At 34.0% G+C, this 23,865-nt stretch overlaps 1 protein-coding gene across 2 annotated transcripts in view; it reads left to right on the forward strand.

The window, feature by feature from the left end:
- Positions 1 to 572: 572 nt before the first annotated feature.
- LOC150097025 (CD109 antigen-like) overlaps positions 573 to 23,865 on the forward strand; it is a 623,307-nt gene continuing 600,014 nt past the window's right edge. For both annotated transcript variants that reach the window (XR_016549783.1, XM_090407831.1), the window contains exon 1: positions 573 to 862. Coding sequence is in view for 1 of the 2 variants with exons in the window: in XM_090407831.1 (XP_090263957.1) it covers positions 714 to 862 (149 nt within the window). In the remaining variant the exon portion in view is untranslated. The remainder of the gene's footprint in view (positions 863 to 23,865) is intronic.

The raw sequence follows: 23,865 nt of genomic DNA on the forward strand, positions 1-23,865 counted from the left end.
CACAAGCATAATAATATTTGTTGTAATTATCATGAAGGATTTCATGTATAAACGACAATAAGCTTTCAACACCTGTCATTTACAAAAATTTATTATAAAAAATGGTGTCCATAGCTCACAGAACGGCAGTTTGTTATTGTATTGGTTGCGTTTTCATTCTCGTTCGTCTGCTTATAGAGAAAAATAAAATGAACTCATTCAAATTTAACTATTCAATTATTTCCAGAAATCACTCAAAATAGATTTGCACTATACTTCGAGAATCATGGACAATATACGATACATAATTATTTATAGTTATTTTTATTATTTAAATTGCAGTAAAATATTTATTGTTTTGATTTGCTTCATTTTACTAGAATTGCATTTTAAGCTAAATTTCCATATTAAATTTCCAGACAAAATAGTATTGTGTTTACAATGTATATGTTTCCATTAAACAGCCTGGTAACTGATTTCTTTTTGTATTTTGAACCTTCAAACATGTGACTGCGACTTAAAAAAAATAATAATTATAACTGATTCGTGTATTTTGCAGGTTATCCAACTAAAAGCCATGAACAACGCTTACAATTCCACTAGAGCGCCTCTTAACGGAAAGTCAACGTATCATTCCTGTTTAGTCTACGACGTACAGTGAATACGGTTGCCGTGGTAGCGAGTGATCATTTCACGTGTAGTCGCGTGTTGTGGCTACTGTTGTTGTGCGAACCATGATTTTTGGATTAGCTTGTGTTAGTGTGTTTTTTATCTCGCATATTAATTCGATATTGTGTGTCCAACATGGATTATCAGATCAAATGGATAACCTAGTTCAAGGCGGCACTTATTTGTACTCGCAAAGCAAGTTCATTACAGAACCGTAAGTATCTTATACTTAAATCATAAAGGTAAAATTAATTTCCTACAGCCTAAAAGTATTGGCATACGTAGGTATACTAATTAATATTCACGCAGTTTAGCACTTGTAATTATACTTAAATTGTTTTGTTTTAGTTCTTGAATAAGGTTAATAATATCGGACTGTTGAGGTGCGCAGAAGGGAAAGTCCATAGAATATGTTTTTTAAGTGCACTGGATACATTCTGAAGAGAGGTTAGCCCGACCATCGTGGCCTCTGTCTCTTTCTCTATTCATATACCATAATCATTTATTGTACTCTGTACGCATTTTATAAAATGAATGATAAAAATACGATATGAGTTTTTTTTTTCTTTTTTATTTCCTGAATGTGGAATGCATTGTAAATTTCAAACTATTCTTAAGGAGACGTTTAGGCTTAAATGCATGTTTTCAGTCTAACTTTAGTTTAGGTATTAACATTTATATCTGCGTTCAGAAACTGCTAATCAAATTTTAATATAAAAAATAGTGAATTGAGCTAGTTTTTTTTTTTTTTCATTTATTTGTAAACTTTTGCATTTTCTATGGAAAAATTTATGGTTGTTTATTTGCAAATTTTAAATTTTTTAGTGAAAACGAAATGCCGAAAATATGTTCCAGGTTTTGAGGCCCGCAGATTGAAAGCCGCTGAGATTTTTTGTGCTTTCTAAAACACTGATAATTCCTTAAATTCTTTGCAAGTAAGATTGTAAAATATGACTGCAATTTTGAAAACTTCCCACTGTTACAAATTTCTGTGTATCTTCTTTCTTTACAAGACGTAATATGTAACATCCGTTAAGAACTCACCATAATCATTATCTTATTATTTTTTATTACCAAAAAATTTTTGTTATTACTGTGTTTTTTCCGGGTTGTGTTGTGTTCACGTGCAGATGCTGGGCTTGTATGTTGACCAGTGGCGGCTCGTCCATAAAGGTTAGAATGCTGCATTGAATGCAGCCCTGCAACCCTTATTGAAGAGTCCCCACTGATGTTGACCTATTCGTTTGTAAATGATTTCTGTAAACAATCGCTAGGATATTTTGTCTTGAACCTTTAGCACGTGGTTTATTGGATTATTTCACCATTAGTGTAACAATTCACTGATGGCGAAACAATTCGCTTTTTTTTTTTTTTTGGAGGGGAGGGTTTTAAATTCTCTCTCTCTCTCTCTCTCACACACACACACACACATTTTTCGGACACCCTGGATCTGTTCTGCAGCATTTTTTTTTTCAAAATGACAATGTACGAAAGCAATATATTAGAATCTTGGGATTTTTAGTGCTTTGTTTCTCATTTCCATTTTGAAATTGCACCTCGTACGTAGAAATAAGTTTGAGGAAAAATATAAAAGGCGTCCTTGGCGGAGAAAAGTAATACTTTTAAATATACTTCATGAGATGATGTAGTATTAAAAATTTGATCTGGTGGCAGGCTATAATTGTCAGTTTTAAAAGTTATTGTAATGATCAAAAAGAATACACATGCACGGACTTATTAGTCAGTATGCACAGTTAAAAGTCCATTAAAACGAATTACTTTTATTTGTTTTAATATAGTTAGATTACAAGTGCGTTATTAAAGTGCAGGTTAAACTGTGACCTACATTCTTGATATTTACATTTTCTTACACGTCTGTGCTATAAACTGTTGAATGCTAAAGTGGTATAATTAATATTATTAAGAACGCTGTTATTTTATTTAAAGTTTAGTTTTGTGGTTAGCATATTTGCAATATCTGCAATGAATATCCTCTGTAGTGGCATCTATTATACCTTGAAACCACATACTTAGACATTTGGGGGGGGGGGGGTAAAGAGACTAACAGTTCAGCGAGACTGCTTAGAGAAAATTTACTGGCATTTTATTTTACCTCTCCCCCCCCTTTTTTTTTAATGAATTCTTAAATATTACTTTTATCAGTGTATAATTTAGATGTTTCATAGATCTTGGAGAAATATGCCTCAGATGTAGTAGATTATTATTATTCTTTTTATTATTACATATGGGCACCTCCATGGAGTCCATAGACTCATCGAGGGCGATCCATTACATAAACATTAGTTATAAGTACCTGTTATATTTTGGCTTGAAATCATTCATCGACAAAGCATCCACACAACCTAATCTATTCCACTCATTCACTACTCTCCAAGTAAAACTCTACTCCTAACGCCATTGCTAACCACACTCTTATTTAATTTCCATGGATCACCCCTAGTTTTCCTCATATTATCCAAGTGCTGAAATATTTCCTCCACACCAATCCTATAAACCCCCCTAAGCAACTTATATGTTTCTAGCATACCCCTGTCCCCACTTATCCGCTTATCAACCAGCCTCTGTAACCCACAAATGTCAATCTTTTCTCATATAGAACCATCCCACCCTACCTGCAACCATTTTGGTCACTCACCTCTGAATCAGTTCCACCTCTTCAACAAACTCAGGCGACCCCCCCCCCGCCAAAAAAAAAAAAAAAAGTTGCTCTCTGGGTCTCCAGTTCGAAGAAAAGTACCAGGAGCATCATATTTCTTCTTGCAATTTAATGCCATAAAAATGGCATTATTTTTCTTCAGTACATTAAAAATATGAATTTTTTGAAAAGATAAATCATAATTTTCTGGAATATATGATCATGGAGTTTATAGAATGTCATGTTATTCCAATACGTGATTTCATTATTGAAAGTGCAAAAGGGGGGGGGGGGATTATTAAATCAAGCTGAAAAAAAAAAGAAGTCAAAATCAGGAATTGAAACAGTTATAAAATAAATTGGAAGATAAATTTATGTTCATCAGTTAATGTGTTCAATCCCTGGTTGCTGCTTGCCATGCTTGCCCTAAAAAGTTGAGTTTACTAGCTGTTGTGGATAAATTTAACTTTCACGTTCGTTTTAATTTAAAACCTCTCTCCAAAAAAAGTAGGCATCATGAAAACAAGTGTACTTCCTGATAATGCCAATATCAACGCTCAACTGTTAATGTTAGTACAAAACGTAAATCGCAGCGTAGCCAGAACTTCAATGTTGTTGTTTTGGCATAACGACAAAATCAAACGAGGCTCTGAGACCAGTTTATTATGCCTCTAAATTGTATGTTCTTCTGGCCGGTTTTGCCTGTTTTACGGGCTGACATTCCAGTTTCCAGAAGTGGGCATGCCACCTCCGTATGAGACCAACTAAACAGAACTCTTTAACAATATTTCATTTCGTCGTGCAGTACAAATGTACACCTCCAAATAAAAAAAAAAAATAGAATAATCAAAGAAAATGTGTTGAATGATTTAAAATTCTAATTTATTGCGTAGAAAATAATTATTACCAAATATGAATTAGCATAATTTAAATCTACGTGCTTTGTAGATTACATAACTAAGTAAACATAAAATGGAATATAAATTACAAGCAAACTGTTATTTGAAAACGTTCACAAAATTAGAATAATTTTTAACGTGGTTTCAGATATTAGAATAATGCGAAAATAAATGCAAAAAAATTACAGTCAAATGGAAACAACATGATAATTAGTACAGGTAACCCTCGTATAACGCGGATGTTAGGTTCTATAGAAATGCCGCCTTATATAAATCGCGTAATGAGAGACTCAGATCACATACAAAAAGTAGGGTTATGTTCCGAAATCGTTTTTTTTTTTTTTTAATTATATAAACAACGACATATTCAACAGAAATATATTTTTATTTAATTCAGGTAATTCATGTAAGTTAAGAAAACATATGTTAGTACAAATGACTATGACTATGACAAAAACTAAGTTAAGTTAAGAAAACTAAAACTATGACACAAATACACAGTATATAAAATTATAAAAATTACAAATTGTAATTAAGCTTCATTGCACGTAATACCTAAATGTTTTAGGCAAAATAAAAATAAGTGCATATTTTAATCTCTCATAGCACGAGGATTTGAGGATCGGTTAATAAACATTAGTTTTGTCATGTAATCTACCTGATGCATTACTACAAAACAGTAGAGTAATTCTGTCTTTGGAAACTTTGAATCCAGAAGCTGAGCTTTCATTTTTCGAAATATATGTGCGTTTTGACATATTTTTCCAATATAACCCAGATTTATCAGCATTGAACACCTGGTCTGCATTATAAATGTTTATAAACTTTGAGAGTTTTTTGTTTAATAAGATTTCCATCCAAAGGAATTTTCTTTGGAGTGCATCTTCTTTCCAAATCATTAGAGATTTCTTCATTTTTCTCTTAGAAAATTGCGTACACGAGCAACGAGCTTACCGTCGCACTTACCGTTAACCCAGCAATAAACACTTTCTCGGATTTTATGTTCATTTTGTTTGATTGTTCGAATTGTTGATTTATTTAAATTCAAAGTCCTTACAACAACTGGTGTTTCTCCATTTTTCAAACCGATCCATGATTTTAATTTTTTTTTTCTTCAAGTGAAATTTTCTTCGAGACGAATTTTCTTTTCAATATTCATTTTTTCCCTTTCAATGCAATTTGTGGCCATTACTATAAAAACAATTTTTTTACATAAAAAAAAAGCATTACATATTTATTATGTACGTAACTCACAAGAAATAAAGTGCTCAGCTTGAGATAACACACTTATGATTTTTAATGCGTTTTCCTGGCAGAAAACGAAGACAATTTTCAACAATAAACACTTTATACGGTATACAATTGACGTACATGCGTGCTAAAGGGCGTTTCCCCTAATATAAATTCGCTACTTATAACTACCTGCGCGATACGGGCAGACACAAATTTAACGAAGATAAAATTTGATTTTTAAGTCGCGCGGTGAAAAATATATGGAAAGATAAAGGGTTACTACAATTTCTAGACTGTGTTTTTGTCAAAACCGCGTTGAATAAGGGTTACTACAATTTGTAGACCGCGTTATATTGAAACCGCGTTGTATAAGTACCGCGTTATACGAGGGTTACCTGTACTTTGTGCATACCCCGTATGCCCAACTGTTCGTAAACGGTTGGGCATACGGTATTATTTACTAGCAGGTTACAGTCTTTTATTATCAAAACATACCCATATGGTATGCAGACTAGAAATAAGTTAATTGTAGTCTCTTGGGGCAACTTCTTGAAGATGCTTCTTCATAATCCCCCAAAAATTCTCAATGGGGTTTAAATCTGGTGAGTTTGCCTGCCAAGGAATTCCATTGATTTGCTTTTCTTTGGGCCATCTAGTAGTCTCGTAAGTGTGACAAAGCTGAATCTTGATGAAAAAGGAAATCAATATCACATAAATCTTCCAATGCCGGTAACATAAAGTGCTCAAGAATTTCTTGGTACACTTTGGAATTGACACTTTTGTACACAATACACGGCCTACCTGGGCCCTCTATAAACCCATACCACGACAGAGGTTGAAAATTTCACCGAAAGTTTCATGCATTCTTTATCAAATGCCTCTTGCTTCTGATGCCAAACGCGTATCCCTTGACGACCACGGGACACACAAAACATACTTTCATCGCTGAAAAGTACCTTTTCCCAGTCCTCTTAACCCCACCACAGTCTTTGCTTACATCATCGCACTCTAGCTGCCTTTCGCTTGGAAGACATAAACGGCTTCATCTTAGGCACACGTGATTTAAACCCAATTTGTGAAGTTGTTTCAACGTTTTAGATTTAGACACACTCACACCTAGTTTTTTCCATATCCTTTGAAAATACCTTACACTTCAGAAGTGGCTTCACGATACTCTTCAATCTCTTCTCATTTCTTGGTGTAATTATTACCTTTCGATCTCTATTGCAGTGATTATTTTGAAAACTCCAGTTATTAGAATACTGTCTCAATACTCTACTCAAGCTTGCTTGCGAACATTTCAATTCCTTAACTATAAACTGTTGAGTTTGGCCTTTGTGTAGACACCATACCAAACTTCTTAGCTCCCGATATGTCACTCATTCGACACCTCTGTTCAGCAAATGATTAACTGAAATCCACGCACAAATGATTCTTCACACACGAGTCAGTCCGCAGCTACTGAAATATTTGCTATTTCTATGCTCTCCTCAAAACGAAACGGAAAAATCTGGAATATTCTAATATTTTGAACCACGTTAAAAATTATTCTAATTTTGTGAATGTTTTCAAATGACAGCTTTCTTATCATTTATATTACATTTTTATGTGTTTACGATTATATAATCTACGAAGTAAGTGGATTTAGATTACGCTAATTCATATTTGGTAATCATCATTTTCTATGCAATAAATTAGAACTGCATATCATTCAACACATTTTCTTTGATTATTCTAATTCTATGATTCGGTGGTGTAATATTATAAATTTCAGTGTCAGAAAATAATTGATTTCCCGAGAATGGAACGTTGTGAAATATTGACTTTCTGAATGGATAGTATGTCAGAGCTAACCGATTTAGCGCACATTTTTAAAAGATTCCACAGTTTAAAAATGTGGAAACATTTAACTCAAAGATTAAATGACAGGTTTATAATATCCGCGAGGTTCTGGTTTCGTGTTCTATAATTGTAACTACTGCTGACGAGAAGATATGCCATTCAGTGATTTTCAATGTCTGCTAAATTAGTTCTATTTTGGTAGTCCCAGTGATGCGGTTGACCATTCGCCATAACGTGGTCACAAACTGAAAACACTCACTACAGGTTTGTCGCTTAATAGAGCTTTAAACTTCAGTTAAAGGCCACAGCCTCACTAACTATAGGATGGAGCGTTATATTCCTCGAATTCACATTCTGTATATCACCTTGACCTATATTAAATTAACAGTATCATGTTGATATTAACCAGACTGTAATATCATAAAATTACTAAATTTTATGACAATACAGTCATAAAATTTAGCAGTAAACGAAAGTACTAAATTTATGTATTTTCCACCTAAAGTACTCGAGACTGCATTTTTACTATTTAGTTATTTTATCTAACGTTAGGAGAGTATAACCTGGACAACTGAAATCGATGTGTTTTTTTCTTTTAATTGAAAATAGAAAAACAACGAAAAAAAATAAAAATCAGAATATAAACTAAGTTTGAAAAGAATTGTTTATAATTTGGTCAAAAAAGACCTTAGTATTTCGTTTGTTAATTTTTCTTCTTCTTCCTATCATGACTTTTAGGCCAAGTGGCCTGTTCCATCTCATGCTATCGTTTTCTTTGTCTTCCAGTTCTTCTTTTCCATTTATTTTTTATTCATATAGTATTTTTTCCAGTCTGCTATTGTCCATCCGATTTAGATGTTCTTTGTTTATATTTACTTATATAGTAGTTAATTGGTTTTATATTCAGGAATAGTAAAATTTCTTCATTTAGCTGTTTTCCTGGGAAATTTCATTTCTGCTTTTGAATCTGTTTTTCATTCTTCTTTTTTTATGATCCATGTTTCACTTCCACATGATGAAGTTGGTTTAGACAGGACATTATATAGTCTAATTCAGATGTGTTTTTGTACCAGAGATGATGGTTTAATATATTATTTATTATGCCGTTTACTTTTAAACAATTAGATATTTTAAAATCTATATCTTTTTTCCCCCCATCTTCATATAAATCACATCACAGGTATCTGAAAGTATTTACTTTTATAATATTTTATTATCTATCACTATTTCACTTTTTATCGCATTTTCTCCTTTGAAAGCCATTTTTTTCTTTACTGTAAATATTCTCATATTTTATCGTTCTGAAATTTCATTGAATGATTTTACTGACGAGCTTCCGTAGCTCAGTCGTTATTGGCGAAGCCCTTTGGTCGGAAAGACCTGGGTTCGATTCCCGTTGGCGACGTGAGGAACCTTTATCTGGTCTCTTTCGACGAAAGATGAGTTAGCCGGTCTCATAGAGAGGTTTTTCGGCCCCCAGAACAGGCAAACCTGTGAACACGTGCATCTGCAGACATAGGACACACCGGGAGGCACAGGGCTAACCATCTTATCCTCGAGACGGTTAAGGTTTCAAGAATAAGAAAGCTCGACACCATAAAAGTTAGAAGAGAAGGATTAAGAAAGAAGGAAAGAAATATTTTACTGATCTTTGCATATCATCTTCTGTATAGCTAATACAGTTTCATCATCTGCAAATAATCTGTCTTTAATTTTGGGTTTATTTGTATACCAAATGGGTTAAACTATTATTAAACTATTTAAGTATTACTAAACTATTTAACTATTACTTTAACTATTATTGGTTAAACTATTTAATATAATTATATTAAAAAGCAGCTGTGATAGATTACGTCATTGTCATATTCCTCTTGATATATCTTTCCATTCTGATCTATGTTCTAATTCTAATATGTTCTAATATGTTCTATTTTATTTCCTGTATATATTTCTTCAACGTATTGTAAGAGCTGGTGTTTGATATATTTAGATCGGTTAATATTCTAAACAATTTGTGTCCTATCACAGCTGCTTTTTAATATAGTTATTAATTCATTTAGTTTCAAAATATAAAAGTAGTATTAAAAAAAAATAAACTTAGTACATATTTTAGTTTCAGAAATGAATAGTTTGAGTGTTACCTTAAAAAAAAAGCAAACACAAATAAAAAGGGAAGCTGGCGCCGTTCCTCTCTTACATCACAACATCTTATGCCTCGCATGGCATTATACCCCGCGGTATCTGTAAAGGATCAGGTTAGACTACCCATCCTTCCCCGCAGGAGTCTTTCATCGATGATTCAAGTTCTCATAAAAAATAAAATAAATAAGTTGGTTCCTTGTAATTAATGTTTTTTAACGTTACCTGTTTGCACCTAAAACTGCACTTCAAAAATTTCAAATATCACTTTAAAAAAAAAATAAAAATCATCATCATCATACGTATCAAGGATTTAGGCCTAGTATGGCCTGTTCCGGCCTTAGACGTCATCATTGAATCGTTTAAGAGGACGTCCTGGTTTTCTTTTTCCTAATGGCTTGTACTTTAAGGCTTGTTTTGGTAATCTTTCTGTTTTCATTCTTTGAACGTGTTCCATCCATCTATGTTTATATTTTTTAATTTTTTCAATTACTGGTTCTTGGTTTAATTCTTTCATAATATCTTCGTTTCTTTTGTGATCAAATAGGGTATACTTTGCAGTTTTTCTCATAAACTTCATTTCTGCTGTTGTTAATCTTTGTTTGTCTTTTTGTTTTATTGTCCAGATTTCGCTTCCATACATTAAGACCGGTAGGGCTAATGTATTGTATTCTTTTAGCCTGGTTTGTTTTTGAACTAGGTTTGGTTTAAATATAGAGTTAATTACTCCTGTTATTTTTAAATATTTTGCAATTTTTATGTTTATATCTTTTTCATTTTCATAAGTGATCATACATCCTAGGTAATATCCTAAAATCCTAAAAAAATAAAAATAATAATAATAAATAAAAGAAAATAAATAAAATAAAATGAAAATCAAAAGTGGAGAAATTAGCGTCTAAGCTCTCTCTCTGTCAAATCACGACATGCTCAAGCTCCCCGTGGTATCTTATAATGGATCATATTACGGAGATATTCCATCCTTTCCTCAAGAGACTTATTCATTCATATTTTTTAAAAAATATTCTTGAATTCTTTGCAATTATTGTTTCTATGCATTAAGTGTTTTCGCTAAAATTTCGCTTTCACATGGACTGCATGCTTTCAAAATTTTTTCCCTACCACGAATATTATTATTATTATTATTATTAACCAACTGGTGTCATCTTCAGATAAGCTTACATATAAGCTTCGCGGATGAAAGCAAAGAAATTGCCTCTCATCCAAGATGTATCATATGTAACCAAATGCATGTAATGTACGTATCACATGAAAACCAATGTATGTAATGTATGTATCATATGTAAACAAATGTATGTAATGTAATAACTGTAACAAATGTATGCAATGTAAAAAAAAATTCTTTTAAATGTAAATCATGAGTTTACACTGTATGTTTATGAGAATAAGGAAATATAATATTTAAAAAAATATTTATATTATTAAACTGCACCTACAGGAAATCTTAGAGACGTAGTTTTAAAATTAGGCCATGCAGTTGCCACCCTCCTACAGCCTGAAGACATTCAGTCCGTAAATCGGATTCCCAGGAAGAGCAAAAACTGCTTGCCACGACCCGCTCCAGTCATAGTTCATCTTATAAGCAAGTCCACAAGAGATAATCTCATAAAAGCCAGCAGATTGAAAAATCCAGTTGTCAAGGACTTGCCAACGCATCGCAAGGCAATACACCAATCTCCTATCTGAGTATTTAACACCATTTTATCAGAATCTGTTGTACCAAGAAAGAAAAGCAAAAACAGAAAAATATTATCAATTTTTGTGGATCAGATATGGTAAGATATTCTTGAGGAAGTCACAAACTGCAAAGTCGATTCAAATCAAAAGTTCGGAAGACATAGACAGGCTGCCACAGTGAAAAAAAAAAAAAAGACTCCTCAAAAAGAAGACCTCAACACAACAAAAAAAAAATGAATGTGAACCATCAGACAGACGTAATAATACGAGAATATACCAACAATTGTACTTTTCACTCGCTCGACGCATGGAAACAACACACTGATCAAACGAAAGGACTCTCCATCCTGCATATTAATATCAGAAGCATTCGCAAACATTGGTTAATGTTACAGGCTTATTCTGAAGAATTACACTGGTAATATTGATATACTGGTCCTAATAGAAGCATCCGTTACTAATGATAAAGCAACTGCTTTCCAAATTCCAGGGGCTTTCAACAACACAGATCATGCCGCCAAACAAAAAGAGAGGGTGGAATATTAATATTTACCAACATAAATTAATAGCAAAAGAAACTGTTCATCAATTTGAACATGCTGAAACCCTTTGCATCAAAATAATTAGTACCACCAATCGACAGCATCCCATCATACTAAATGCTATTTACAGGCCACCAAACTTAAACGTGATAAAATTCTTGCACGAACTCAATTGCTGGCTTTCACGCCAAGAAATATGCTCAAAAGAATACCTAATGATAATTGGCAACATAAACATAAATATTGCAAACGAAAACCACAACAACACTGTACAATACCTAGATACGCTATCAATGGATAACCTAATACCAAGCATAACATCATGTACTAGAGAAGAAATAGTCAAAAATACTATTACTGCTTCTTGCTTAGATCATATAAACATTTGAGCACCACCAAATAGTTACACTGCAGCAGTCATAAAGTGCAAAGTAGCAGATCATTACTTCACCGCTCTAAACCTGCACACCAAGACAATATCCATGCGATGTCCCACAGACGAAAAGCGACAGAAAACAACAATAGACGAAGAAATAGTCAACCACGAAATAAGAAAAACAGACTGGGAACACCTGGCATCAGATTCAGCAGATATCTTATACAACAACATTAAACTCACACTGGTGGAAATATGTAAGAAAGCTACAAAGAAAGTCAGAATCCTTGAAATGCAAAAAGAAACTACTACAGAGACAAATTAACCTCTGCACAAAATAACATGAAACAAACCTTGCATCTGATCAAAGAGATGCTAGATTGTACTCCCAATATCACCACCTCTGAAACCATAAAACACAGCTTCATGAAAGACGCAAAATATATCCAACAACTAGCAATGACTTGAACCAATACTAGAGACTTCATCCAAGAACTACAGAGAAAGATCTCTCCAATCACAAAACGTGATCCTCCACTCGGACTACAAGCAAAACAGACATTATGGTTTCCAACCATAAAAGAAGCAGATGTTCTCTCTATAATACATCAAATCAAACCAAACAAAGGCTCAGGAATCGACGGCATCAGACCTGTGGATATCAAGCAGCACGCAACTGGCCTAGGCTCGATCCTACTAAAATTAATAAATAAAATATTTAAATTCTGACAAATACCAAGTATGTTAAAGACTGCTTTAATCACACCCATATACAAACATGGAAAAAGAAATTTAATCAGCAATTACAGACCCATAGCAACATTACCAATTATCAATCAAATTATGGAGGGAATCGTGCTAAGGACACTCGGAATATATACAGAGGACTTACACATTATCCCCAAAACACAATACAGTTTTCAGAAAATTAAGGGAACAACATTTCTCTTGGAAGATTTTACACACGCAATTAATACCGCCTTAGATAAAAACAAAATTGTCATGGTAGTCTTTATCTATTTGATTAAAGCATTTGACACACTCGCACATCAAACCTTATTAGAAAAGCTAAGACATGTTGGGATAAATGGGCCCTCTGCACACCTGGTTTAAAAACTACCTTCAAAATAGAAAGCATATCACACGTATCAGGTCAAACCGAAGTAGAGAGCTACCAGTAACCTGTGGAGTGCCTCAGGGAGCTGTACTCTCCCCAATTGTATCCAACATTTATATGCACGATATTAACCAGCTACCTCTCAAAGGCGCGATCTTCCAATACGCAGACGACACAGCTATAATATCCATCCAACGTAGCCCAAACAAATATGCAGCATGACATAAATCTGCTCATTGACTGGCTCACCAACATCTCCATACACATAAACTCTGATAAGACAAAATTAATTATATTCAGAAATCCACCGAGTCAACCAGTTGATAAAGTATATAAAACCATCCAACATCCACTCTCCAACATAAAAAACACACAGAACAGTAAAATCACTACCATCACTCAGGTTGAAACAATACGATACCTTGGAATTTACTTCGATGCAGATTAGAATAGCTATTCTAGATGAACTAGAATAGCCACATAAACCATCTACAAAACAACTCCGAACAATAACTGGCAAACTCTATAGGTTAAAAGACAGTTCCCACACTAATAACACTAAAAACAATAATACACAAAGGACCGTGCCAAAATATATTAAGATACGCTATAACAACGTATGCGTTCTGTACACACCTACTTTATATACACCGCAATGTCAGATCACAAAAAACTAACAGCAAAACACTTATGTTACTATGCAACTATGCTAAAATATTATTTCGATGTACTTCCCAAACTTATGGATGTAAAAGCCTCTTTCGAAAAATTAAAATGTTTCACGGCTCCCAGCGGGAAAAAAAAATCGCAATATAGACATATATTATTGTAATATTTATTGTTTTTATATTCAATACAAAACATACACAGCGAATATTGCAAAAATCAAATGTAAATATTACATTTTTAGCATCTTACAGACACATTTGACATGGTCTTAAAACATTTGACTTAGTCTTAAAACATTTTAAGCAGCCAGAAATATATACCGTATAACAAGACCCCAGACAACTAATTATATCACATATAAATATAATAATCACTACGGAAAGGCTACTCGAAGCGTCTACATCCCAGATATGCTAAATAAACTACCTTATGAATACAGGAACCTCACAAACTACAATAGCCTGAAAAGGGCCTTAAGGATGTACTATGAACGAAAAATACGCACCCTACACACATCACAAACTTAACGAAACACAATATATTAGTTCAAGCTTCCAGTTCAGTGACGTGTCATGACATTCCAAATTATCGCGTGTTTGCGGACGTGGGAATGAATTTTTCATCCTACGGCTATAGCGAATATCAGACACCTATCAAACATCAGCCTACTTCCAACACAACAATCAAAGCAAGCTGAGACATTATACCTCAACCGCAATCAACACAAAGAAAAAAAAATCCATTTATTATAACTATAACTACAGCACTTAAATACATTAAAATACAGTATATACAGTATAATTTATTGTTGTTCTTGTATAAATGCTGTAAAAATGTAATCTTATTCAACCCCAACTATAAATTACCAACTACAGTAACTATTATAAATATATTGCAACATTGAACTGATAACATTTACCCATTAATCCAGTTCATTCAAGTTCTCTTGCAAAGCCACGACATCCGCTCTATTCCTAATAGTTCCCTCCAACTTTGCATCTTCTGCAAACAACTGCATATCACCATTCAAACCTCTCCGAATATCATTTGCATACAAATTAAACAGCAAATGGACCCAAAACAGACCCTAAGGGTATACCACTACTAACTTTCGTCTTCTTGGATATCGCTCCTCCATAGACAACTCGCTGATACCTATCAGACAGCCAATCCCCAATCCAGCGCATTAATCCACTATCCAGCTCCATCCGTTCCAATTTGATTACTAACTTGTCATGTGGCAATTTATCAAAGGCCTTTGCAAAATCTAAATATACAATGTGTATGCATCATCCTTATCCAATGCATTTATCACATTATAATGAGTAAGTAGATTGGTAAAGCACGATCTTCCTTTAGCAAACACATGCTGGCTACCAAGGAGTATTTTTCTGTTATCAATCCAACTCTGAATCTTGGTGTCCTAACTAATCTCTCTGGCACTTTAGACTCCAGACACATAGGCACATTTTTTCAAAAGAATTTTTTCAAATATTGCTTAATATCTGACAAGTTTCTTGCAATTTGTGAATGAATTGAAAGCAACTCATTTAATTGCCCCACCCCCCCACAGTAGCAGGTAGCATTGGTCAATCAAATTATCAGCTATTCTTTTACTGGGGTACTTTCATCTCAAAATGATTGAGATCAAAAACATCTCATCTATAAAACATGAGGGAGAGGGAGTCACTAAGAAAGAGGTTGTCTGCAATTTAAATGGCTACTTGATTACATTGTTTATTATTATTATTATTTTCCTTCAGGGAGTCCAAAGACTCATCAAGGGAGAGTGTGCCAACAGCATCGAACGATTGATCCTCTTCCAACTACTAACCGCGTTAAAACTTGCTTAACTTTTTGCGTGCGCTATTAGTAGCAGAGGTTCTACCAATCGACCAACCTTTGTTTATCTTTAAGTCTTTTGCATTCATTATAACTAGATGCAAGAATTCTCAATTATTAAAACATTAAAACACATTCGAGTTCCAGGCAGCTTTGTATAAGTTCAGTACTTGGTTTATTTTTTATACATGGGATTTTTTTTAAAGAATTCTTTTTTTTTTTCTTTTTCAGGACCATATTATAGAAATATAATAATATCAGGTTATACCATATTATAGAACTATAATTATATACCGGTTACCTTAACGTAAAAGGCATCAATAATTTTCTTGGCTCTAGCGATCTTGAATCCTGCCTTTTATAAGATAAATAACACTAAGTTAATCCGAAATTTTTAAGTTTAAAGTTTTTATCGCAAAATAATCCTCGTTAGCTTTTTAGTTTTTTTGTTATGAATTGCGCAATGAGATTTTGGAACTATTTAGTAGCTTAATAAACAATTCGTATTCATATATTTCAAGAGCCCTGCTAGTTCGAATGGCATGTTTTACATTGGATTAGAAAAATAAATAACAAATACTGTCTATTCGAATTGCAAACAAGAAAAAATTGTCATCTGTAGACCTTGTAATAGCACATAAATACTAAATTTAAGTGCTGGAAACTCAACCGTGTTATTAATTTTTGATAAGCCCCAGTGGACAGTTGGATTACAAGCGATTCAAATCGGCAGTGACACGAAACCGTGAAAAGTTATGTCCGTCATTAGTACTATTGTGTGAATGATCCGTCAGTCATAGCACCGTATTAAACACCACCTGTTGATTTACTTTCTTGTCGTCCTCTGGGCGGTACTCTCAGCTGTTGTCAACAGCATTCAGCTCGCAGTTGGATCCCTATTGTTAAATAGCTACCGTTTGCTGTGCGACAAACAGTGGTATGATTTGCTGTAATTGATAAGCATTGCATATGTAAAAATCCTTTAGGAGTCATTGCTGTGAATGCAGTCGCGTCATCTTATTTTTCTATTAATGCTGTAATATTCTATTTCAGTAATTCATTAGCTCATAAGGTCATTTAAAACGAATTATGAAAAATTTAGAATTTGAATTATTTAAATATTTTGAGACTACTATAAACCAGTCGCTGATGTTAAGTGGAGGCAGAAGCATATACGATATTAAAGTAATGTGATTAATTCTGAGACAATGTTAACAAATAGTTTGTGTCTATCCTGAAAACATTTTTGGAAATGGTATTTCTAAGTTCTTTTGGCATGTTCCATCATAATCCTTTGAACATCTTCAGTACGATGAGAACTGGATTATTTTAGTAAATATTTCAATAGCAGAATGAGTTGGGTTGTTGGGAATTACTGACGGAAGCAACTTAGCCCATGAGGCTAGTGTATTACTGGCTGTTAATGAGTGTTCTTCTGACTGGTTTTGCCTATTTTCAAAGATAGAAAACACGAATTTGCAGGAGGCAAACTGTGCCACCTCTGTATGTCACTATCAACAACACGAAAAAAAGTTTACATCCTTGTCATGATGCGAACTCCACTTCTCTGGTGAAGGCTTAGTTTTTGTTTTTCTTTTTTGAAATTCTGCCGTAAACATTGCAAACGTTTTGGAAAGTTTACCTTATGAAAAATTCCAAAATTATCAACTAAAAATACATGTAATATTGTTTGTAACAGTTTTGTAAGCACATGAATTTTTACTGTGAACATAGAGTTTGTTCAGTATCTAGAGCAGTATTTCCCAACGTTTTTTGGATCATGCCCCACCTCAACGCCTCAAAAATTTTGATGTCCCCCCCCCCCCCACCTCGCCGACAATGGTGAGTGTTTTGAGTATATCAGTGATGAGGTGACGAATGCAACATCATTTTCTAATTGCCCCACATTGAGAAACACTGATCTAGAGGAAATACAGTGTTATTAATCAGTCCAAAAATCGACATGGCTGTGTTGCTCAACGGTGTATGTTCCATCAGGTGCAAATGACTCCACAGCACATACAGTATTTTCAGGCATTTCCAAAAATTACAGAGTGTAGCAATGTGAAAATTACAGATCAAGCAATGTGAAAGCAACCAACTTACATGAATTATATGGTTACATTTACTAGTGTTTTTGAGTGGTTGAGGACTGATGAAAAACTTGCCGTCCTTTGGCCTGCTTAGCCACCCTGTGTAGCTAAGCGAGTTTCTATCTGATCGCTCACTTCTTGTCATGGATGAGTTCCTCTTTTCAGATTTCTCCACCAATACAGGAATGACCACGGTTCTGTTTGTCTTCCCTCTTTATACCCAACTGATCTCCCACCGAGCAATGATGCTCTCCATAGTTTTACTGATGATAGTATACCCCTTTCCATCTACAACCCTTGCAGTCACACACAAACATCCAAAACGTCAAGATATTCTACAACCAGATCTTCATACCACTTAATAGAAATCTTCATAGTACTTTTCAAGGGAATAAGGATAACTTGGTCATCTACAATGCTAGCAGAACACACAAGGCTTTTTCGCAACAACAACAACAACAAAAAATCCCATTTCACCTTCCCCTTAGCTTCGATAATACATGATCAGATCTCTCTCTCTCTCTCTCTTTCGCTTTTCTTGTTGATATTTGCATATATCATTTCATTGCACAAACATACTACATTAAACACTTCCTCGGTTATGTCTTATCTCTCGCAAGAAAGATCTCACTTATCCTCGATAATACCCAGATATCCAAACACAAGCGGATTCCCTTTTTTCAGTTGACTTACCCCTCATGCCTCCTGACACAAACACATCACAGCCGTAACTTCTTTGGCCTCCAAAAGAGCTTTATGCTTTTCCGCTCAAGACACAACTTCACGCTCGTAAAACTGCTAACACTAAAAATCTCACATCCACCCAACCTTGGAATACTACTCACACATTTGGGATGGTGTACCTAAAACTTCACAAAGAATGTTTGATACTGTCCAGAAAAAGGCAGTCCGATTAATTGATGATTTCTCCTCCCACTCTCTTTCATAGACGTTCTCTTTCTGCCTTACGAACCGTTATTCCTTCACCTTCTTTCAAAACTGTAAGAACATGAGTGGTTGCTATTCAGCAACCACTCATGTTCTTATATTTACATTACAGTTCTTACATTTACTGCCTAGTTTGAAACGTATAGATCGAATTTTTCTTCTTTTTATTCCATCTACTTCTGTTCTTTGGAAGAGCTTTTCTCATTCTGTATTTCTCCAGACTTCAATAGTCAGCTCTTCAAGAAACACTTTTTTCTGTGGGTCTAATTATAATTAAAAAAAAAAAAAAACTACTAAGAATACGATTTTCGGATTTGGTACTGCCATCCAAAAACCTCTCTAAAATTGCTCGATGCTGTCCAGAATTTTCTATTAGCTGTAAATTAGATATTAACAAGTTCTTTCTTCTTTTAACTGCTGCCTGCAAACAGCTCTAATGCAGTTTTTTTTTTCTGACATCTTCATTTTCCCGAAAAAGGAGTAACCAACCTATTCCATCGGATTTCAGTTTCGAAAGCCTGCACGGTGAAGTGTCGGTCTACGCGCGAGCGTAAATCAGGATCGGATCGGATCGGATCGGATCTTCTTCAGTTTTAATAGTAGGTTTCATATAGAGGCGGCAGGATTCCCCCCCCCCCGGAAATTCGTTTTTCATCTCACAAAACAAGCAAACCCGCCAGAAGACACACGCAATTAGCAGAGGTAATACATTGGCCCGATACCCTCACCCTATGAACTTATTTATCTAGCTTTAAATCATAACCACCCTTACATATGGTTTTATCTCTTTCCATGTTTAATTTGAAATCTTCCCTAGAGATTATGTAAAATATTTAAGAGCGTTACCTATATTATAGGCTCATTATCGAGAATATAGCTGATGTTTTCGTTTCCTCTCGTCTATTTTCATAGTTCTGTTCATAGTTTCATAGTTCATTTGGTAAGAAACCTGGCGAACAAACAGAATTTTTATGCCAGGTTTCTTACCAAATTTGTCAGAGCAATTATTTAATTTGGCTAGAGACTTGAAGACTTGGAGAGATCGTTTAAGAGGATAATATCATCTATATAAATTTGAGAATTAAGTTTAATATCTCTTATGTTGTCATTCACATATATATACACATACACACACACACATACACACATACATACATACATATTTACATTCCGAGTTCCTGGCTAGTAAGCTGGTAAGACAAAAAACGTGACATAAAAACGTTTTAAATTTCGGCTTATCTTTTTATATATAGAGAGAGTAGATTTAATATCTATTATATATTTAATTAGTTAATTAATAAATTGTGTTTGCTTCAAAGCACGTTTTTAATCAATGACATATCTGTCTTTTCCTCTGAGAACGTCCTTTTTTTTTTTTTTAAACATACGTTTAGAATTTGGTTTCTTGAGTTCCTGTCACATTAAATCTAACTATAACTTTTTGTGGTATTGTATAAGTGCAAAGCACAGAAATAACCTTCGGAATGTTCCAAGTAAATATCAGTTTGTTTAGCTAATTTATTTAGAATGAAATTACAAACACTAATATCTTTAAACACTTAAAAACTTTACTTTTCGTAAAGTTTATGCCATTTTGATAAAGATCAATGATTTTGTGCGACATAGATTAGACTGCATCTTTTCTCTGATCGATTTGTGTCTTTTGCAGTGGACTAATTCTGAGAATAAAAAACCGTGCCATCATTGTATAAAACTGGCTACCTCATGTGACAAGTAATTATAACACATGTGCGCATTCGCAATGAGATTTGAATCCAGTTCTTCCCAACGAACGATCAGGGCTGTTCTTTCATTGCGCGTGGAGGCGCCGATATAGTGATTATTAAAAATATGCACTTTTACATTTAAAAAAAAAAAATGTTTGCAAGATATTTAAGGAAAATTGTGTACTAATCATGTATCGTATTTTGTAATGACTTAATGAAAGGCATTACTTTCTTTACAGCAAAATAGTACGTACTATCAAAGGATCTTTAACCTTGACAGTACTTATCCTTCAGTAAGTTCGAAAACCTGTGTAATATATTCTGGACCTAGTTTAAAAATAATATCCACACTTATCTGTCCATAATGAACCAATTTTTTTATTCAAAGGGCTCATTAGTATAGTAGCATAAACCCAAGGTTCTCAAGTGGATTCGTGACTTAAATTGTACATCATTATATCCTTGACGACTAAAATAGGCATTGTATACATAATGGTCTTCCGTTTCTCTACCTATTCAGAATATGCTCCTCCGGAAATGATGTTTTACCCTATTCATTTGTGCCCTCCAGAAATGAACAGCACACCAATGTGTTGCCATACACCATGGATGGCATCGTTAAGCTAGCGTAGATGAGTAGACGAGATTCATCCAGCCACAGCAAATGGGATGTGCATTCATGCAATGTTTTACTGCACACATACAGATATCTTTAGGATGGAAATAAAAAAATTAATCGTTAGATAATTTTGATTCTTTAACTTTCTTTACTAAATCTAACCGTAGTTTTTATTTTGTTCTATTTTATTATTATTGTTATTTTTATTGCTTGCCCCATAATATTAATTTTTGGAACATATCGAGAAAGTAAAGCACCGAATCGAAATCTTATCACGCAAGTTATCTGAACCAGGAAGACGAACCAGGTGAGGTAAAAGCGACTCGTTTTATCCATAATGATATCCATATTACGTAGGTGTCTGAAATAGTCATTCCAACTGCCACTGGACAAACAGGTATCCCGAAGAATGGGCCAAGGTTAAACACAAAACACACGTGATGAATAAGAGGAAGACAATACACGGCGATATCCGTAAGCGAACATAATATCTCTTGGAGCAATGTTCAGATAAAAAAATAGATATTTTCGATGTTGTTTCTAAAGATACAAATTCCCCATCATTTTGTATTTTGTTAAGGAAATATTTATCATTGCGATAAAGAATAGTTGTAGAAATTTCTGTCGAGAAGTTAAAAAGTCAAAGTTGCTTAGACTTATATGAAAATGAAAATTCCAGTGCAGAAACTAATATTCCAAAACTAATGATTTTATTAAATGGGAAGCGATTTATGTTATGATAGCATATTAGCTGGAATCGCATTCTTTACATATTTATCTTTAATTGGGATTACCGGTTAGTAATCTCAATTATTCCTTTTACAGTAATCCCTTTTATTCCCCAGAAGGAATAGATGGATCTCCATTAGCCCTAACAAGCTTTAGGAAATCGGTAGGTATCCAGTCTCTTTCCTTAGCCAATAATTTTGAAAGCACTGCGGTATGAGTACATTAGTCATTTGCCTCCATCTCGTGACCATAAATCCTCATTAGGTAGAATTTTCTGAGATACCGAGGTAAAAAATAAGTTTCAGAGAGAAAAACCCTATTTTCCGTTGCCAGAGATCGACTAACTCGGAACACTATGCCTGGTAGTCAACAACTAGAATTGAATCCGTCTTTCTTCTGACAGTTTAGCATTGTTAAACCAGAAACGTTGTCACATGGTTAACTTTTTCATTATATATTATTGTGAAAAGTTAACTGTATTTTAACATGCTGATAATACCAAGAACCATATCTAAACAAGGCATGTGTCTAGAGTTTGCAGTTTCTAAGGTTGCGACTTAATCAGTGCAGTGGACAACAATGGAGTAATTTCAGATATGTTAGGCTTAAATTTCTCGTATCAATGATATAAAAATCATGGACGTAAAATTCATAATGTAAATTCATATATAAAATTCATACTCCGTGATACCTGTTGTGGAAATACATCAAATGTATTTCCACAACGCAAAACATTGTGGAAGAAACTGAATTCCATATCTTCTAGTAGGTTATTTGTAGATTGGTCTTTTTATTACTCCATCTTGTACATTAAAATTCATTCTTAATTATACAGGATGATTCATTCATACGACCCTACCCCTTCCCAAAGTCTCGCATCAATAATTATATCCACTTGTACTCTGCAGGCTAGAGGAAATCACTACCAGCGTCTATAACCAAATCTTGTTCTTGGCATCTACAAAGGAGTATAATTATGAATTTGCCGTCTCTTGCAATGGAATCATCCTGTATACTTCATGCGTTAACAATTTAAGCTTTCCCCTAAAAATTTCATACTACTCAAATTTCCCAGTAGTAGAAGTGTGTGTGTGTGTGTGTGTGTGTGTGTGTGTGTGTGTGTGTGTGTGTGTGTGTGTGTGTGTGTGTTGTATTCGGAATTAACAAATAATAGAACGAATTGGAAGAAAATTGCCTAAAATAAACAAATATAATTAACTCTTGCTTACTTTAGACTGTCAAGTACTCTAGTATTGTTACTGCCCATGAAACGCTGACGACAAAAAAATCTTTACAGTCTTTTAACGTACTATCCCCCCCCCCCTCCACATACACACAATAAAGGTTTCTTTTTTCAGGTTTTATGCAGAAGTTTAATTTTCTATTTATATAAATTTCTTCGTATAAATAGAAAATTAAAGTTCTTTTGACCACTCACTCATTGCTTTTTGTACTGTATTTTTGAATTTATTTTTCGAATTACAAAATATTTTTTTTAAGCCTTTTCATACGTTTTACTCTGTAGTCGTTTCATTTGGATTTAGTGTTGTGTTGTGTATGAGCGAGATTAGTTTGGTCACTGCTTTGTCTGTTTATATTCGTTTCCCTTTTGAATTTGTTACAGGTCATGTTCTGTCCCCTTCACGAGTTGATTGCGTAGGCAAACAGGCAAACGTGTCCTCGAGTTTAGAAAAGGGAGGACGTGTTGCGGAAATAAAACGCATTTAATCTCGATCCCAAATAGTTCGAGAGGATAAATTCATCACAAATGACAGCAACTGGTTGCACCTCAACGTGTCTGGAATGATCAATGGTATAAAACTGTCCCGGTGGCAACTATGCCACATTTCGTTGCTTTGTTTATAGCCTAAATTCATTTAGGCACTCTTCAGCTTCAACTTAATCATGAATTACTCCACAAAATTTTGTATTTATTTTATTTTGAAAGATATTTTATTTTCATAGCATTGGTTCTCAGGCTAGAGGAAGATTGTTAGAATTAATTCCATGTTGCCAACAAATGTGAGGTCAGATTTTATGAAGTAGAGACAGAGCTAACTGTATGCTTGAAGAAAGCAATCCAGGAAT

Source organism: Typopeltis vanoorti, chromosome 18 (genome assembly GCF_054136105.1).
Source record: "Typopeltis vanoorti isolate ZY-2024b chromosome 18, IOZ_Tvanoo_1.0, whole genome shotgun sequence".
Taxonomy (NCBI): Eukaryota; Metazoa; Arthropoda; class Arachnida; order Uropygi; family Thelyphonidae; genus Typopeltis; species Typopeltis vanoorti.